The sequence below is a fragment of the Canis aureus genome, chromosome 3 (genome assembly GCF_053574225.1).
Source record: "Canis aureus isolate CA01 chromosome 3, VMU_Caureus_v.1.0, whole genome shotgun sequence".
NCBI classification, from domain to species: domain Eukaryota; kingdom Metazoa; phylum Chordata; class Mammalia; order Carnivora; family Canidae; genus Canis; species Canis aureus.
Window position 1 is genome coordinate 6520637 of NC_135613.1, and position 15483 is coordinate 6536119.

The window sequence follows — 15483 nt, forward strand, 5'->3', positions numbered from 1 at the left end:
CATGTCAGGTGTAGAGGTTACTTAAAAATAAAATCTTTAAGAGGAAAAAATTATTAAAAAAAAAAAAAAAACAAAAAAACAGGGATCCCTGGGTGGCGCAGCGGTTTGGCGCCTGCCTTTGGCCCAGGGCGCGATCCTGGAGACCCGGGATCAAATCCCACTTCGGGCTCCTGGTGCATGGAGCCTGCTTCTCCCTCTGCCTGTGTCTCTGCCTCTCTCTCTCTCTCTCTCTCTCTCTCTGTGTGTGACTATCATAAATAAAAAAATAAAAATTAAAAAAAAAAACCTACAGAATTGTATTGTCTCAGAGTAAAGCTCAAAGTCTGAAATCAAAGTGTGGGCAATATGTTACCTCTGCAGCCTAAAGAGAAGAATCCCTCCTGGCCTTTCTAGCTTCTGGCAGTTGGCTGGCAATGCTCGACTTACAGCTGCAACATTTCAGTCTCCGCTTCCATCATCACATGGTAGTTAGTCTCTCAAATCTCTGTCTGGATCTCTTCTCAAGAGGACACCAGTCACAATGGATCAGGGCTCACCCCAATGGCCTCATCTTAACCTGACCTCATCTGCAAAAACCCTGTTTCTAAGTAATAGCGCATTCACAGGTGCTAGGGGTTAGGACTTCAGCGACTTTTGGGGGGAACCCAAGTCAATCCATAATAGCGTGTAAAGGTGCCTTTGCTGGATCTGTGAAGGTTGATTAGACAGAAACCTTGCCACCTGAGAACTGAGGGCCCATCGATGCCTTTTTCCCATTGTGGAGGACAGAGAATCAGACTAGGTATCAAATTAGGAAACCATGACCTCATTAAGTTAAGCCATTAGTTTTCAAGTGTGATCCTGGACCAGCAGCATAGCATCATCATCACCTCTGAACTTGTTAGAAATGCAAATTCTGAGGCCCCCTCCCAGACCTGCTGAATCAGAAGCTCTGGGGGAGAGGTCCAGGGAATGGTTTTAATAAGCCCTCCAGGTGATTCTGATGCACACTCGAGTTTAATAACCACTGACCTTGGGATCCCTGGATGGCTCAGCGGTTTGGCACCTGCCTTCAGCCCAGGGCCCGGTCCTGGAGACCCGGGATTGAGTCCCACATCAGGCTCCCTTTATGGAGCCTGCTTCTCCCTCTGCCTGTGTCTCTGCCTCTCTCTCTCTCTCTCTGTGTGTCTCATATGAATAAATAAATAAAATCTTAAAAAAATATATAACCACTAACCTAGCCCAACCCCTCACACAAAACAAGTGGGAAAGCAGCCCCATAAGTACAATAGTGCCCCTTTTACTGAGCGCTTACTATCTTCCAAGCAGATCCTTGCCATGCATCATGTCATTTTGTGCTCACTCAATGCATTAGATACTGTTGCTCACCCATTTCGTAGACCAGAGAGCAGAGACTTGGTGAGGTGAGTAAAATTCCAAAGCCTCACAGCGACTAAAAAGATGGTACAAGGATTAAGAAACAAACTCCCCAAGGGATCTGGCCAGATAGACTCCAGCTCAGATCGATTATTTTACCTACTCAAGTTGGTCTTGGTTGGGGGAGACTGGATCCTTGGGCTCCCAGGCAGTTTGGGGCTACCTCTGCCCTGAAAGAGCTTACAATATGTGGAAACCAGCCAGAAAGAGTGAGTCATGACCCAGTACACCCTCCCTGGCCTCCATCGCTATCTCTCCCTTCCTGCCCTTGCCTATCGTAGCCCTTCTCATGCTGGTGCTCTTTGGCCAATTTCTTGTCTTTCTCCCTTACCACTCCCCTGAGGCAGGTGTGGCTCTATAATGTTTACATGCCTGGCCCAGAATGTGGCAAACTAAGTCTTCAATAAATGCGAGTCGAATGAAAGAATAAACTTTGGAAACTACTTCCACCTTACTTTCTCATTTTCAAATGCCTTACTGGCAATATGTATATCTTTGGATTTGGTGATTCCACATTTAGCAACTTGCCCCAAGAAAATCATCAGACATATACACACGCACATACAAAGATGTATAAGAATGTTCACTGTAGTGCTATTTACAATAGTGAAAACTAGAAACAATCCATACATTAGAGTACTGTGGAATCATTAAGTGTCAGGCCCTCTGAGGCTGATCAAGCAAGGAAATGCTTACCATAGGGCATTAGGTAAAACAAACAAACCAACCAACCACTGGTCACAAAGCTACACATGTGATTCTGATTGTTTTTTCAGTACTACTAATACATATCTAAAAAAGTCTGACAGATGGTCACTGAAATGTTAATACTGTTGATTCTTAGGTAAAAATATGACCAGTAGTTTTAATTTATTTTCTGTGTTTTTGTGATTCTTCCAAGTTTTCTGCAATGGATAGGTTTCACTATTATAATTGCAAAAGGAATGTTTGGGGTTCTAAATGTGCCCAACAAAACTAAGGAAAAGGGGAAAGAATAGAGGTTCTAGGATCTGAGGAGTACATCCTTGACACTAGGAGTTTCACAGACATCATGTTACCTGACCATCCTATTAGCCTTCTAGACTCTCTATTCCCATTTTATAGATGAGAAGACAAGTTCAGAGAGGTAAAGTAATTTGCCCTAGGTCAGTCACATCCACTCCACATATGCTGGGAGCCACATCTGGGTTTAGTCCATCCCACTGTATGTACACACATACATGCATACTTGGAGTGGAAATGTTTTTTAAAAAATATAACAAGCTGTAATTTTGAGTTTAGAGTCTCTAGGCTACAGAGCTTCTGGCCTGGCCTGTGGACCCTGTGTATCACATACAGTGACAGAGTCACATCTAGTGCATATAATGCTATTTGTTGGAACAGCATTAGACATCTGTTGTCTCAACCAATAATCACAGGGTCTTCATGAGGTGGGCAGGGCAGGGACCATCCCCTCATCACCTTGAAGAGCAAAGACATTGTCCCTGGAGAGGAAGTGAGATCTGCTCAAGGTCACTTGATGAATGAGATATGGTAAGCTGTTCCTGCCCTCCTCCCCCAGCCCTTCATCAGAGCCCTCACTCCCACCTACCCCTCCTGTGGTCCCCCTCCCTTATAAATGGGTGAAATCCAAAAGCCACTAATGCCAGTGAGACCAAAGAGTAAACTTTGGGTCAGTGAAATCAATTCATTTACAGAGACAGCACATAATTGAGACAGGCGGCGCCTGAATTGGGGATATCGGTTTTCCCAAATTGACCCAGATGGGCTGCTGGGGCAAGGGGGCTTCCCCTGAAATGGGCAGAACCAGGCAGAGTGCATCAGCTCCTCTCACCTGCCTGAGTGCCCAGCACTCCAGGCCCTGGAGAAAATTGCTGAAGATGGAGTGCAGGAAGGAAAGAATTAGACCAACTTGTTTTTGGTTGTTAAAGAGGTAAGAGTTTCTTTCACTGGGTACAAAAGAGTAAGCAGTAGTGTCCTTCTCACCCTCATTCCCCGCATCCTCTCCCACCCTTCCTGTCTCCCAATCTCCTTCCTGGAGGCAAACACTCTCCCAAGCTTCTCTTATGTCCTTCCAGAGAAAGTCTTGCATATATGCAAATGACAATCAAATTTAAAATCCACTTCCTCCCCCTCTCCATGCTTTGAGACATGTAGAATAAGGGACTCAGCAGCCCTGGATTTTTATCTTTGCTCTGTCACCGTGTTCCCTAACTCAACTTCTTTGAGTCTTCCTTTCCTTATTTGTAAAAAAGGGGCAAAAATCTGCGTAGGGCTGCTGTGCAGATGAAATTGGATGCAAAATGATACGAATAATTCTGACTTTTTGTATTAAATACTATAAACAAATATGGAATATTTGAAGGAGAAGTGGATCGATGAAGTCGATACACTTGGGCCCCCTCCCCAGACCCTGAAATGTTACCACTCCTCCAGGAGAAGGATGGCTGCCTTCTCTAGGACTGAGCAAGCCTTTGTTTTTTGTTGTTGTTGTTGTTCTTTTTAAAGATTTTATTTATTTATTCATGATAGAGAGACATAGGCAGAGGGAGAAGCAGGCTCCATGTCGGGAGCCCGACCCAGGACTTGATCCCGGGACCCTAGGACAGCGCCCTGGGCCAAAGGCAGGCCCCAAACCGTTGAGCCACCCAGGGATCCCCAAGCCTTTGTCTTCTAGGTCTTCAGCTGCCAGTTCTGGCTTAGACCTGGAGCCTTGACAAGGTTGCATTCTCTGTCACATGCTGATCTTGGGGGCCCCATCCCCTGAATCTCTATCATAAGTCTCTTCTTGCCCTACCTGACAGTAAGGGAGTCTTCCAGCTTCTGAGTAAGAGAAGGGCATCTAGGCAGAGCTGGGAAGTCACTGACCAATCTTGGCCTAGCCAACCAGTTGTCAATTAATCTCCACAACTCTAACTCGAGGAACTGAGGTTCAGAGCCTAGAAAAGGGGAACTGAGATAATTGCAGAGATGTAGGAGAGTCAGCCAGATAAGATGGCAGATTCCTTTAGAAGATCAGCCAAGAGCAGGTCCTGAAATAGTCTCCTCTGGTCAAGGTCAAATGGCCCTTCACCTCCTGTCAAGTACAGGGCCATGGGTGGGATCATTTGTTTGTCCTACCATCCACTCATCTATTTGTCTTCCCCAAACTGCCTGCTGAGGCCTAGACAGACACAAGCCCTATCCTTGGCACAAGGCCACATCCTAAGATGAATCAGATTGGGCGGTCTGATGCCAGTGGGTAGAAGACAGAGGACGCACCCAGTGAGGAGGGCACAGAAAGGACCAAGGCTCGAGGTGGGAAAATGTTGGGCCAAGGCAGGCAGTGAGGTTGAGTAAAGGGTGGAGGGCCTGAGCTCCCAGCAGGTGTGCCAAAGGTCATGGAGAGGCAAGGAGAGGAAGGACAAACCAGCAGGCTGTAGGAGGACAGGCAAGGAGCCCTGGAGAGAAGTAGGAGCCATGGGGAGAAGAAGAGGGTGGGAGTCAGGGTCTCAGATTTGCTTCTGTGAGGCAGTCAGCTCTTGACCATCTATCTTCATGCCCACTGCTACTTCCTCCCCATTCCCCCTTTGGGGCCAGGGGTTTGGATGGCCAGTCCTGTCCCCTCTCCTACCCTAGGCTCCTAGACCCCAGGCCTAACTGCAGGCCTCCTGCCCCCAGCTCCAAAAGAAAAGTGGTAAAGAGCACAGTGTCCAGAGTGAGACCAACTGGGCGTTAATCCTTTGCATGCTGCACAGATTGTTTTACCTCTCTAGGCTTCACCCCTCTCTCTGTGAAAGAGGGCTCTTGGCCGTACCACTCAATGTCCAGGGTAGCTAAGAGAGTTAGATGAAAGGAAGGACCCAAAGGTTGGCCCAGCACCTGCCACAGTGTCTGGCTCCAGTTCTAAACACTTGAGGGTCAATGCACTTTGCAGTTTAGAGGGGACTCTCCAGTCCCAGAGGACTCAGAACCCAGAGTCCAGATACCGGGTAACGGGACTTGCGGCTCAGGCACAAGCCCTGGGATGGGATGGGATGGAATGGGATGGGATGGGATGTGGAGAAACCAGGGTAGTCCTCTGCACAGTACAGTTCAGAGCCTGTACACGTGAAAAGGAGGGAGAGTCGTCCAGCCGGGCGGGGGAAGGGAGGTGGGGAGTAGGGGAAAGCTTTAGGTCCCCTGAGTCCCCATCTGGACACCACTCTGGGGTTCAACTGGCCTGCGGGCGGGCGGGGGCGGGGCACCGCCGGCCTCTTTCGCCCTGCCGGGGGTTGGGGGGCGGGTCCCCCGGGAACTGCTCCTCCCGCGCGCCGCAGCTTTAAGAGGCTGCTCGGCGGCAGCGAGCGGGGCCGGAGCCGCAGCCGGAGCCAGCGGGACTGAGCGGCGCAGGCAGGTGCAGGGCTGCGGTTCAGGAGCGGCATGACCGGCCACCACGGCTGGGGCTACGGCCAGAACGACGGTAGGCGCAGACCCCGGCGGCCCGACCCTGGAGCCAGGGGGCTCTCCCGGGCCGCGAGCCCCTCCCCCCGGGCCGCCCCCAGAAGCCGGGCTGCTGGCCCGGCCCGAGCGCTGGCTGCCCGGCTGCTGGCCCAAAGTCCGCGCTGCGACTCGGCCCGCGGGCCGCCGGGCAGCCGAGCGCGCGTCCTGCCGCCTCCTCCGCGCAGCCCCCCCGGCCGCGCTCGCCCGCCCCGGACGCGGCGGTCACCGCGGCGGGCACCGGGCGAGGCGGTCCGGGGGGCGAGGTGGCCCGGCGGGCGCGGGGTGCGCGGGGCGCGCGGGGCGGGGCGCCGAGCGCGGGGGGCTGGGCGGGGAGCGCGCACGGCGTGTGGGGGGACCTCCCGGGAGCCGGGCTCCGCCGGACAAGGGCGCGGGGTCCCCGGGAGAGTTTCCCCGCCGAAGCGCCGGAGCTCCGGTGTCAGCAGGTACGTGAGGGGAGGAGGGGTTCGGGGGAGCACGCGTGTGTCTGGGTGTCTCCATCGAGCACGGTGTCTGAGCACGTCCTGGTGGGAAGCGTGGGAGCGCGTAGCCCACATCAGCCTCCTGGTCTCACTGGGAAAATAGCTCGCTGGTCCTGCCTGGTTTCCTTAGGATGCAGAGGAAGGGCGAAGAGAGCCAGGTGGCTTCAGTGTGGGTCTGGGGCAGGTCAGTTACCTTTTGGGCTTTTTTTTTACCAAGCCGGGGTGGGGGTGTGCGGTAAGGGCTTCCCGCTTTCCATCAGGTGGACAGTGAGGACCAAGGTCCGTGCAGCCAGAAGGAAATCCCAGGCAGGGTAGGTGGACGTGCGGAGAGTCCACCAGGGAAGTGCTGGTGAGAGGAACAGCGCTCATCTCCCCTTTCCTGGGGAGAGGTAGTCAGTCTCTGAGGGCGAGTGGAGCTCCTGTGCTAGTCTGGGGGTTAGGAGGTTGCGGTGGGCCAGAGGGAGCTAGGGAGTTGCTGTGATGTGTCTGGCTGCCTCTGGGACACAGGGACACAGGAGCATATTTTGGAGGGGAGACACCCCCTGCCCCCAGATCTGGGCATGAAAAAGCTGGAGAGGTTGAGGAAAAGACAACAGAGATCAGCAGAGTTGGAGAGAGAGGCAGAGAAGGGGCAGATTGACAGAACCCAGAGATCATCTTCCCTCCAGCACCTGCTCTGAGCTAGTTTCTGGGTGCTTCCTCCAGAATCTCGGTCCCCTGACTCTATCCTCTGCTCGTCCTGCCCACCAGCTCTGAGCATACAGTATCCTCTATGGCCGCCACCCTCAGGCCACTGCCGCTCACCCAGCCAGCCCCGGGTCATTCATTCTAGGGGCAGTGAGGGAGGGAGGGACAGAGGATAGAGGTGCCGGCATGCGGCATGCTCACAGGACTTCAAAAATAACCCAGTGGGTCTGGGCCACGATTCTGAGTCATCCATTGGGGACACAGCTCTGTCGGCACCTGCTGCTGTTTTCTCAGGAAAACTTAAGAAGCCAAAAACGGGGAGAAGCACCAGCCGGCAATAGCTCTAAAAATAGGTTGTATCTCAGGATGTTCCCCAGGGAGATGCCGAGCCTTTCGGCTGCAGATGGAGCCTCTGGGAGGCAGGTGGTGGGCGCTCGTGGGTGTGCACGCAGGTGTGTGTGTGTATATGTGCTTCACAAGCATGTGTTTTGCTATAGTCTTTCATTGCAGACCTGGGTTTGCAACAGGGAGTGTTTGTGCGTGATGGTGCATGTGTCAGGTGTAGTCGTCAGGATTGTGTGTGTGTGTTTGTACACGTTTTTTACTGGGCCCTGCCACTCTGGGCCTGATGAACTCAGGTCACTGTGCATCTATGTGTGCGCACATGAAATTCTCGATAGATCTGTAGGCATGTGCCTGGGGAGGGCAGTTGTGGCTGCCTATGCACATGCTATATGTTTATACCCGTACCCAAGTTTGTGTGTGTGTATGAGTGCGCGAGTGCGTGAGAGCACATGCATATGCATGAACGGCCCTCAGTTCATCTGTGAAACAGGGATCATGGTGGTTTCTGCTTCACAATGTGATTGTGAGGAGCAAGTGAATGTCACAGAGCCAAAGCTAGGTTGACTTTATCTTTTATTATTATTATAAATACCAACACCAATGTGCTCAAGATGTGGGAAGAGGCCAAATACCTGGTAGGGCCAGGTCAGGGACTTCAGAGGCCTGGGGCCCTCTGTGAGCGTGTATTGGGAGTTGGGGAGGAGTCACTGCCTAGCACCGCCCCTGGGCTTGAGGCTATACTGTGCTCCATTCCATTAATTAGCTCTCTAGGCCTCCTGTCACCTCTGGGAGGAGAGTTTTAGTGAGGCCATTTTGCAGCTCCACAGCAGGGGCTAACATCTGAAGGGTTACCTCCATCCCCCATGGGCATCCTCTGCCTACAGCACAGAGATCCAAGCTAGCCTGAGCCCTTCCCTCTCCACACCTGCAGGCCCCTCACAGTGGCACAAGCTGTATCCCATTGCCCAAGGAGACCGCCAGTCACCAATCAATATTGTGTCCAGCCAGGCTGTGTACTCACCCAGCCTGAAGCCACTGGAGCTTTCCTATGAGGCCTGTATATCCCTCAGCATCACCAACAATGGCCACTCTGTCCAGGTGGACTTCAATGACAGCGATGACCGAACTGGTAAGTGGTCCTTGCCAGAGGCTGGCTCTCCTCTCACTGGGGTAGGCTCAGGAAGGGCAGCATGCTGTGGTGGGGAAAGAAGGCTCCACCTCTCACCAACTATGAAGCCTTGTGCTGAGCCTCAGTCTCCTTTCGCATAAAATGGGAGTGATAAGACCCTCTTTTCCTCTCTAGGGTCATAGGAAGGAAAAATGAAAAATGGAAGTGATGTGTGTAGTGCTGGCATACAGCAGATGCTCAAGAAATGCAAATTCCCTTCCTTCTCTTTCATTTACTGCTTTAGGTCAGGTTTGTTTTTACTCCAGGCCCTGTCACTGACCTACTGTGTGGTGTGATCTGGCCCAGCCCAGCAGAGAGAAGAGCACCTAAGTGTTCTGTGTGTGGGGTCCCTTGCTAGGGTCTGGGTGACTCTCTCATTCCTCTCAAGAACCCACCTCTAAGATGAGCAAGCAGAGACTCAGTGAGCTGGGGAACACCAAAATCGGCCTGGTCACTCTCCAAAGGTCTTCTCTCCAACACACCCACAACCTCAGGATTCCAACCAGTTTGGGCCACAGAGAGGCCAACAGGAACCTCTATCTGTTTACCCTGCGTTAAGAGTCCAGGTTCTTTCAAAATAAATTCCTAGACAGAAGCCTCAGGAGTGCTCCTCAGTGAAGAGATTTTGTCCTTATGAATAATCCTATGAGGGAGTAAAGCAGGGCTAGGAGGGAACCTGCTAGAGTTTCTGGTATAAGGAAGTAACTGGTACTCTGCTCCTCTCTACCTCTCCATACACACACACCGAAAGCACACAAGGGCATTTAAGTTTCAAGTAGAAAATCAAAATGTAGAGAAGCAGAGGGAAGCCAGAGAAAAATGATCTTAGTTCCTTAGCCCTGAGTTCCCTGGTAGGCTAGGAATAAAGGGAAAGAGGATCAGCTATAGTTCTTGTTGCAGAAGGCAAGAAATCCAGCAGAGCCTCAGAAGACAGCCAACATTTTCCCATACTGAATTTTTTTTTAAAGATTTTATTTATTTATTCATGAGAAACAGAGAGAGAGAAGCAGAGACACAGGCAGAGGGAGAAGCAGGCTCCATGCAAGGAGCTCAATGTGGGACTCCATCCCGGGTCTCCAGGATCAGGCCCTGGGCTGAAGGTGGCGCTAAACCTCTGAGCCACCTGGGCTGCCCCCCATACTGAATTTTTATTTTGTATTATTTATTTTTTTTAAAGATTTATTTATTTATTTATTTATTTATTCATTCAGTCAGTCATTCATTCATGATAGACACAGAGAGAGAGAGAGAGAGAGAGGCAGAGACACAGGCAGAGGGGAGCCCGACGCGGGACTCAATCCTGGGACTCCAGGATCACACCCCAGGCCGAAGGCAGGCGTCAAACCGCTGAGCTACCCAGGGATCCCCCATACTGAATTTTTAATAAAAATTCTCACCCAGAGCTTTTTTTGGGGTGGAGGTACATGGAGCTCTTAAGGACCCTAAATGACTGTCTATAAAGGAGTTTTCATATGACTACCTTTTAATAGCCTTCAAAGGGCACTGAGGGTTCAATTCAGTAGCTTAGTGAAGGCCATTGTCATTGGGAAGTGGGGAGGCAGCCCAAAGAGGCATGCCTCTGGATCACCGATCCAGTGGTTTACTTTGAGGTCTGGCTGGGGCTCCCTCTTCTACCAGAATACCCAGGTTTGAGGGGTCAGCAAGTCAGCAAAAAGAGAGTAGGCTTGGAAGTGAGACAGTTGGGGCTCTGCCGCTCACCAGCCTGGGACTTTGGGCAGGACACCCGCTTTTCTGAGCTTCAGCCATACATCTGTCCAATGGTTCTACTCAAGGACACATTGGGGGTTGATGCTAGCAGAGTGCTGAATACATGTGGAGTGCACAGTGAATGGTAGTATATTCTGTGGTCAGGACAGAGGGAGAGGGCTACAGAAGCCAAGCTCAAGGGGTTAGGTGGGAGTTTACTCCCTGAGAGACCACACTGCAGCATCCCAGGTGCAGCATGCTTAGAGGGGTGGGCCCCCACAGATCGTATCAGGGAGCTCAGCCTGCCTCTCCAGGATGGCACAGCCTGATTGGGCCCCTGCCCTGGCCACCCTTCCAGACTCCCTTTGTCAACCCTCCAACAATGCAGTGGACAGACCCTGCTTCTCAGTTAAGGCCAGGTAGCAAGGAAGGGCCTTTGGACTGTTCGGTTATCCTCTTCCTCATGGGATGCACGAGGGGCAAGACCCTGCCCAGGTCACCCATCCTGGAAGGGCCTAGTGGAACTCTGAGCCTAGGGCCGTCACCTGATCCAGGGGCTCACATTCAGGTCTCACTGGGGCTCCCTCCATTGCCATATCCCTTTCAGCTAGAAATTCAATCAGTCCCAGGAGGCCCTGTGCATGGCCCCAGCTCAGTGGGTGTCAGGGTGACAAAGTCACGAAACTAGCACAAGGAGAGATCTCCAAAGAGGCCATGGGAGATGGCCACATCTCAGGTGTGGGCCCTTAGGAGCTGTTCCCTGGACAACACCAGGTCCGGAGAAGGCTCAAGGTTCTAGGAAGACAGTGTGACCTGGTGAGTAGGGGCTTGGGTTCCAGACTGAGGAAGGAGATACAGGCTTAAATCCTAGTTCAGTGTCTTGCTGTGTGACCTTGGCCAAATGCCTTGCCCTCTCTGTGCCTCATTTTCCTCCATTGTAAAATAGAGATAACAGTAGATCCTGTCCCTTATGACTTCTATAAGGCTTCTAGAAGGACTAAACAAAAGAATCCTTCCAGTTTAGCCCTGGGCCAAGGAACCAGACAGGAGAGGCTTCTTGTTAGTGGTAATGGGGGCCTGGGAGACAAGTTCCCAGCTTCCATGCAAAAATGGGGAGGGTGGCCAACCCTGTCACTACCTGTGCCACCTGCAGGCTGCCAGGATTCCTGCCTTGGCCCTGCTAAGGGCCCAGGGGACTGAGTGAGAACTGACCCAAGCCCAGTTAACCCAATGAATTTTCCAAATGAAAACTTTATCCCCCTCCTGAACACTTGCTTGGTCCTGGCACACCCACCTGCTGGGCCATGTGGAATCTCTCGCATCAAATACTCCATACCCGCCTTCTCCCCACAGCGGTAACTGGGGGGCCCTTGGATGGGCCATACCGGCTCAAGCAGCTCCATTTCCACTGGGGCAAGAAGCACAGTGTGGGCTCAGAGCACACAGTAGATGGCAAGTCATTCCCCAGCGAGGTAAGGGCCCTCTACCTGAATCGCTTTACTATTTGGGGAAGGACGGGGATGTGAGGGTACCTGGTGTGGGGCTCTGGAAAGGGTAAGAAGGAGCATCCAGGGGGTTTGGGAGAAACACACCTCCCACCACCACCATCCAACAACCCCCTTCCCCCCGCCCCAGCAGCACAAGATCTTCCACCGGAACTCTGCCCACTGTTAGCTGGGTCTCTGTGTCCAGAAGGAGTTTTCGGAAGGATAAGCCCAGTCCCACCACATGCTGGCTAACAACCCTTTAAGGACTGAGCCTGGCATTCAAGGCCCTGCATGAAGCATGAAGTGGCTTTGCCTGGCCTCCTCTTTGCTTGACCTCTCCCCATATGACCAGCATGATGGATCTCCTGTCCACACTTAGCTCTTTTAAACCTCCAAGCTTTTGCCTGTGCCATTTTGTCTGCCTGGGGTGCTTTTCCCAAGGGTTCCACCCGATAACCACCTGAGTCATTCTCCGGACTCAGCTGCAGGCACCACCTCCTCCAAGGTGGGTCACACAAAGGGAGGGCTGTTATCTATTTCATAGTTCACTGAGGGCTGAGCCGGAGCCAGATTGCTCTTTGGGTCACCTGGGGCGCAGGGAAGGGTTGAGCCCAGAGTGGTGTGGATGCTATGTGTGGCCACTGGGGGCTCCACTGGAGACTCCTCTGAGCTCCCCCAGAGGCCTGGGAGGTTTAACAACCTTACCCCTCTTGCAGAGGGGCCAGGAGTCTAGTGGGAGTGAGGGAAGCCTGGCTCTGAGCTCTCATGGCTCCTTAGAGGCGCTAAGCACTGGCCTTGCCTCTGTAGCTACACCTTGTTCATTGGAACGCCAAGAAATACAGCACTTTTGGGGAGGCAGCCTCAGCACCGGATGGCCTGGCTGTGGTCGGCATCTTCTTGGAGGTAAGGGGTGGTAACTGGGGCCGAGAGGGCAGGAAGCCTGGCACTGCCCCTACTTCCAAACATGGTGGGTGCTGGGCTCACACTACCCTTTCCCTGACAGACAGGGGACGAGCACCCCAGCATGAACCGTCTGACAGATGCGCTCTACATGGTTCGGTTTAAGGTGAGATCAGGGGTCTGTGCCCCAGACCCAGAGCAGCCTGGTGGGAGGGAGGAAGAGACTGGAGCGTAGAGTGGGTCCATCCACTGCTCCAGTTTGACAGCAAACCCTCGCTGAGTGAAGGGCGCAGGTTAGCAGCTGCAGTGCCCTGCAAATGACGACTCTTCATCAGAGTCAGTGGCCTCACAGAGTGCCTGGCACACAACCCGGTTGGATATAGGATTGATAAGATGTTTCCTGTGTTAATGGCCACCCTACAGGCAGCTAAGGTCAGTCGAACGAAATGGCAGAGACAGAACACGGACACCAAAGAGCTGTAGGAGCCATGGTTTTACATACTGGCAAACAGGTAGACAGGACCCAGTCCGAGCTGAGAGATGGCATCTGGTATCACAGACCTATGCCCACAATTTGCATCCGTGGGCCAAGGAAAAGCCTAAATCCTGCTGACAGGAAAGAGTGGGGAGGATGCTGGTCTGGTCCTAGTGGCAGGTCTGTGCTGATCCTGGCTTTGCCTGCCCTGCCCTAGGGAACTAAGGCCCAGTTCAGCTGCTTCAACCCCAAGTGCCTCCTGCCTGCCAGCCGGCACTACTGGACCTACCCTGGCTCCCTGACCACGCCTCCCCTGAGTGAAAGCGTCACCTGGATCGTGCTCCGGGAACCTATCAGCATCTCTGAGAGGCAGGTGAGTCCTCCCAGAACACCACATGGGATGGGAGGTTATGGCACTTAGGGCCCATCCCAGGGAGTGTGATTCTCCCAACCAGCAAGCTACAGCTTATGGTCCTCCCATCAAGACTCCCATCTTTTGCTGATAAACAGTTAGATTCCTTTTTTTCAAAAAGTAGGCTCCATGCCCAATGTGGGGCTTGAATTCATGACCCTGAGATCAAGAGTTGGATGCTCTACCGACTCAGCCAGCCAGGTGCCTCCTCCTCCTCCTTTTTTTTAACATTAGATTCTTAGTTGAGAGTTCTCTTGATAGTCATTAGAATCTAACCACAGGCTGAGAGGGGAGATCCCTGGAGCCTGGGACCACCCCTACTGTGTTAGAATCTGAATCCTGCATTTGTTGAAAAGTCTTAGCTAGATGGAATTGGAACTGCAGCTGGCGGAGCAGGGACCAGCTTCAGAGGCCCTTTATTGGGCCAGTAGCTGGGGTCAGAGAACGAGTGGGCGGAGGAGTGGGAAAGGACCTAGGAGCAAGAGGAGGAAGAGGTAGAGCTGTTGGCAAGATAGGCCAGATGGTGTGTCTGACAGCAGAGAGGACCCCAGCACCTGCGTTGTGCCCTGAGTATCTCCTCTGCCTTCTCAAGATGGAGAAGTTCCGGAGTCTGCTTTTCACCTCAGAGGAGGATGAGAGGATCCACATGGTGAACAACTTCCGGCCGCCGCAGCCACTGAAAGGCCGTGTGGTCAAGGCCTCTTTCCGGGCCTGAGCTGCCTGTCTGCCCAGCCGGCCACTAGAGCACCATTTTCCCAAGGGCTTCCACGTCAGCAGACACCAAACCATCCAAGGCTCCCTGCCTGGGGGGGTGCTGTGGACCCCCCCTTCAGCTGGCTTGCTCCTTGGCCAACCTGGAGGATTCTTGATGGGACCCTCAAGTCGGGGGATACCCGTCAGCCGGGGACAGGAAGGACAGGAGCTGAGCATGGTCTAAGCCTGAGGTTACCTCTGCCCTCCAAGACCCAAAGGCCCCTGGGAACCTCCTCCCGTCTTCCCCACTGGCAGTGGCAGCAGCCCCACCCCAAGCTCACACTGTGATGGACGAGACCGAGCTCTCTGGGGCAGGCGGCTGGCATTGCCAGAAAGACTCAAGCAATAATTAGAGGTGGGCAGAGCTGCCCTCTCGGCGTTACCTCTTCTGCGGGCCTCCGCCATGCACGCACCTCACTGCCGGGCCATTAAAATCAGCACCCAGTCTGCTGGAGATGACATGGCCTTTTCCCTCCAGCCATCTGCTGCCATGGGCAGACACTGGCTACAGCTTATGTAGTATCTTCCCTCATCCCCACCCAGCCACCAAAGCCACCACATGACAATCCATCCATGCAATGATTAATAAACTCATCTATTCATGCAACAAATACCCACTGAGTGCCTGTGCTACGTCACGGACTGTTCTAGCATTGGGGGAATGGACGGAGGTAAGTCAAGCAGAGTATGTGGGGAGGGACATGGGTACTGAGCAGATGAGGCTTATCTAGAGGGCCAGGCCATGGGAGCAGCAAAAAGGGAGGGAGCTACCTTGTCTGGCGAATTAAAGTAAATCCCAGCCAGCATTCCAAGGCAGAGAGAAGGGACCAGCAAGTTTGAAGCCAAGGGGAGGGAAGGTGTGCAAGCCTAAAGCCCAGAGCGTGGAGCTGAAAAGGACCAGGGGGGCTGGAGCCATGAGGTAGAGGCTGGGACCCTCCCAAGGTGAATGGGAATCCTACAGAATCTGGGGTAGAGGTGGGGCAAAGCCAGATGTGCAACGGGGGCAGATCCCTGTGGAGTGTGGGTGAACAGGCAGGAGTGACAGCAGGGAGGAGGTGGTGGCCAGTGGCCAGGAAAAAAGGTACAGGATGGAAGAGGTGAGGAGCAGGGGGGCTGGACGAGAGTTTAGGAGAGGCAGAGCCCAAAGACAGGGTTTGGCTGTCAGTGAGGGAGAGGGGTCCAAGGGTAAGGCC

General features: G+C 53.0%; 1 protein-coding gene across 2 annotated transcripts; it reads left to right on the forward strand.

The window, feature by feature from the left end:
- Nucleotides 1-5700: 5700 nt before the first annotated feature.
- Nucleotides 5701-14901, forward strand: CA7 (carbonic anhydrase 7). 2 transcript variants are annotated; one of them, XM_077886107.1, is made up of 7 exons: nt 5701-5857; nt 8320-8517; nt 11617-11735; nt 12558-12653; nt 12754-12816; nt 13343-13498; nt 14130-14901. In XM_077886107.1, exons 1-7 carry the CDS (start codon nt 5818-5820, stop codon nt 14250-14252), a joined length of 795 nt encoding a protein of 264 aa, XP_077742233.1. In that variant the 5' UTR covers nt 5701-5817; the 3' UTR covers nt 14253-14901. The 2 variants fall into 2 exon arrangements, with proteins under 2 accessions (XP_077742233.1, XP_077742241.1); XM_077886115.1 differs by lacking the exon at nt 12754-12816.
- Nucleotides 14902-15483: the final 582 nt, after the last annotated feature.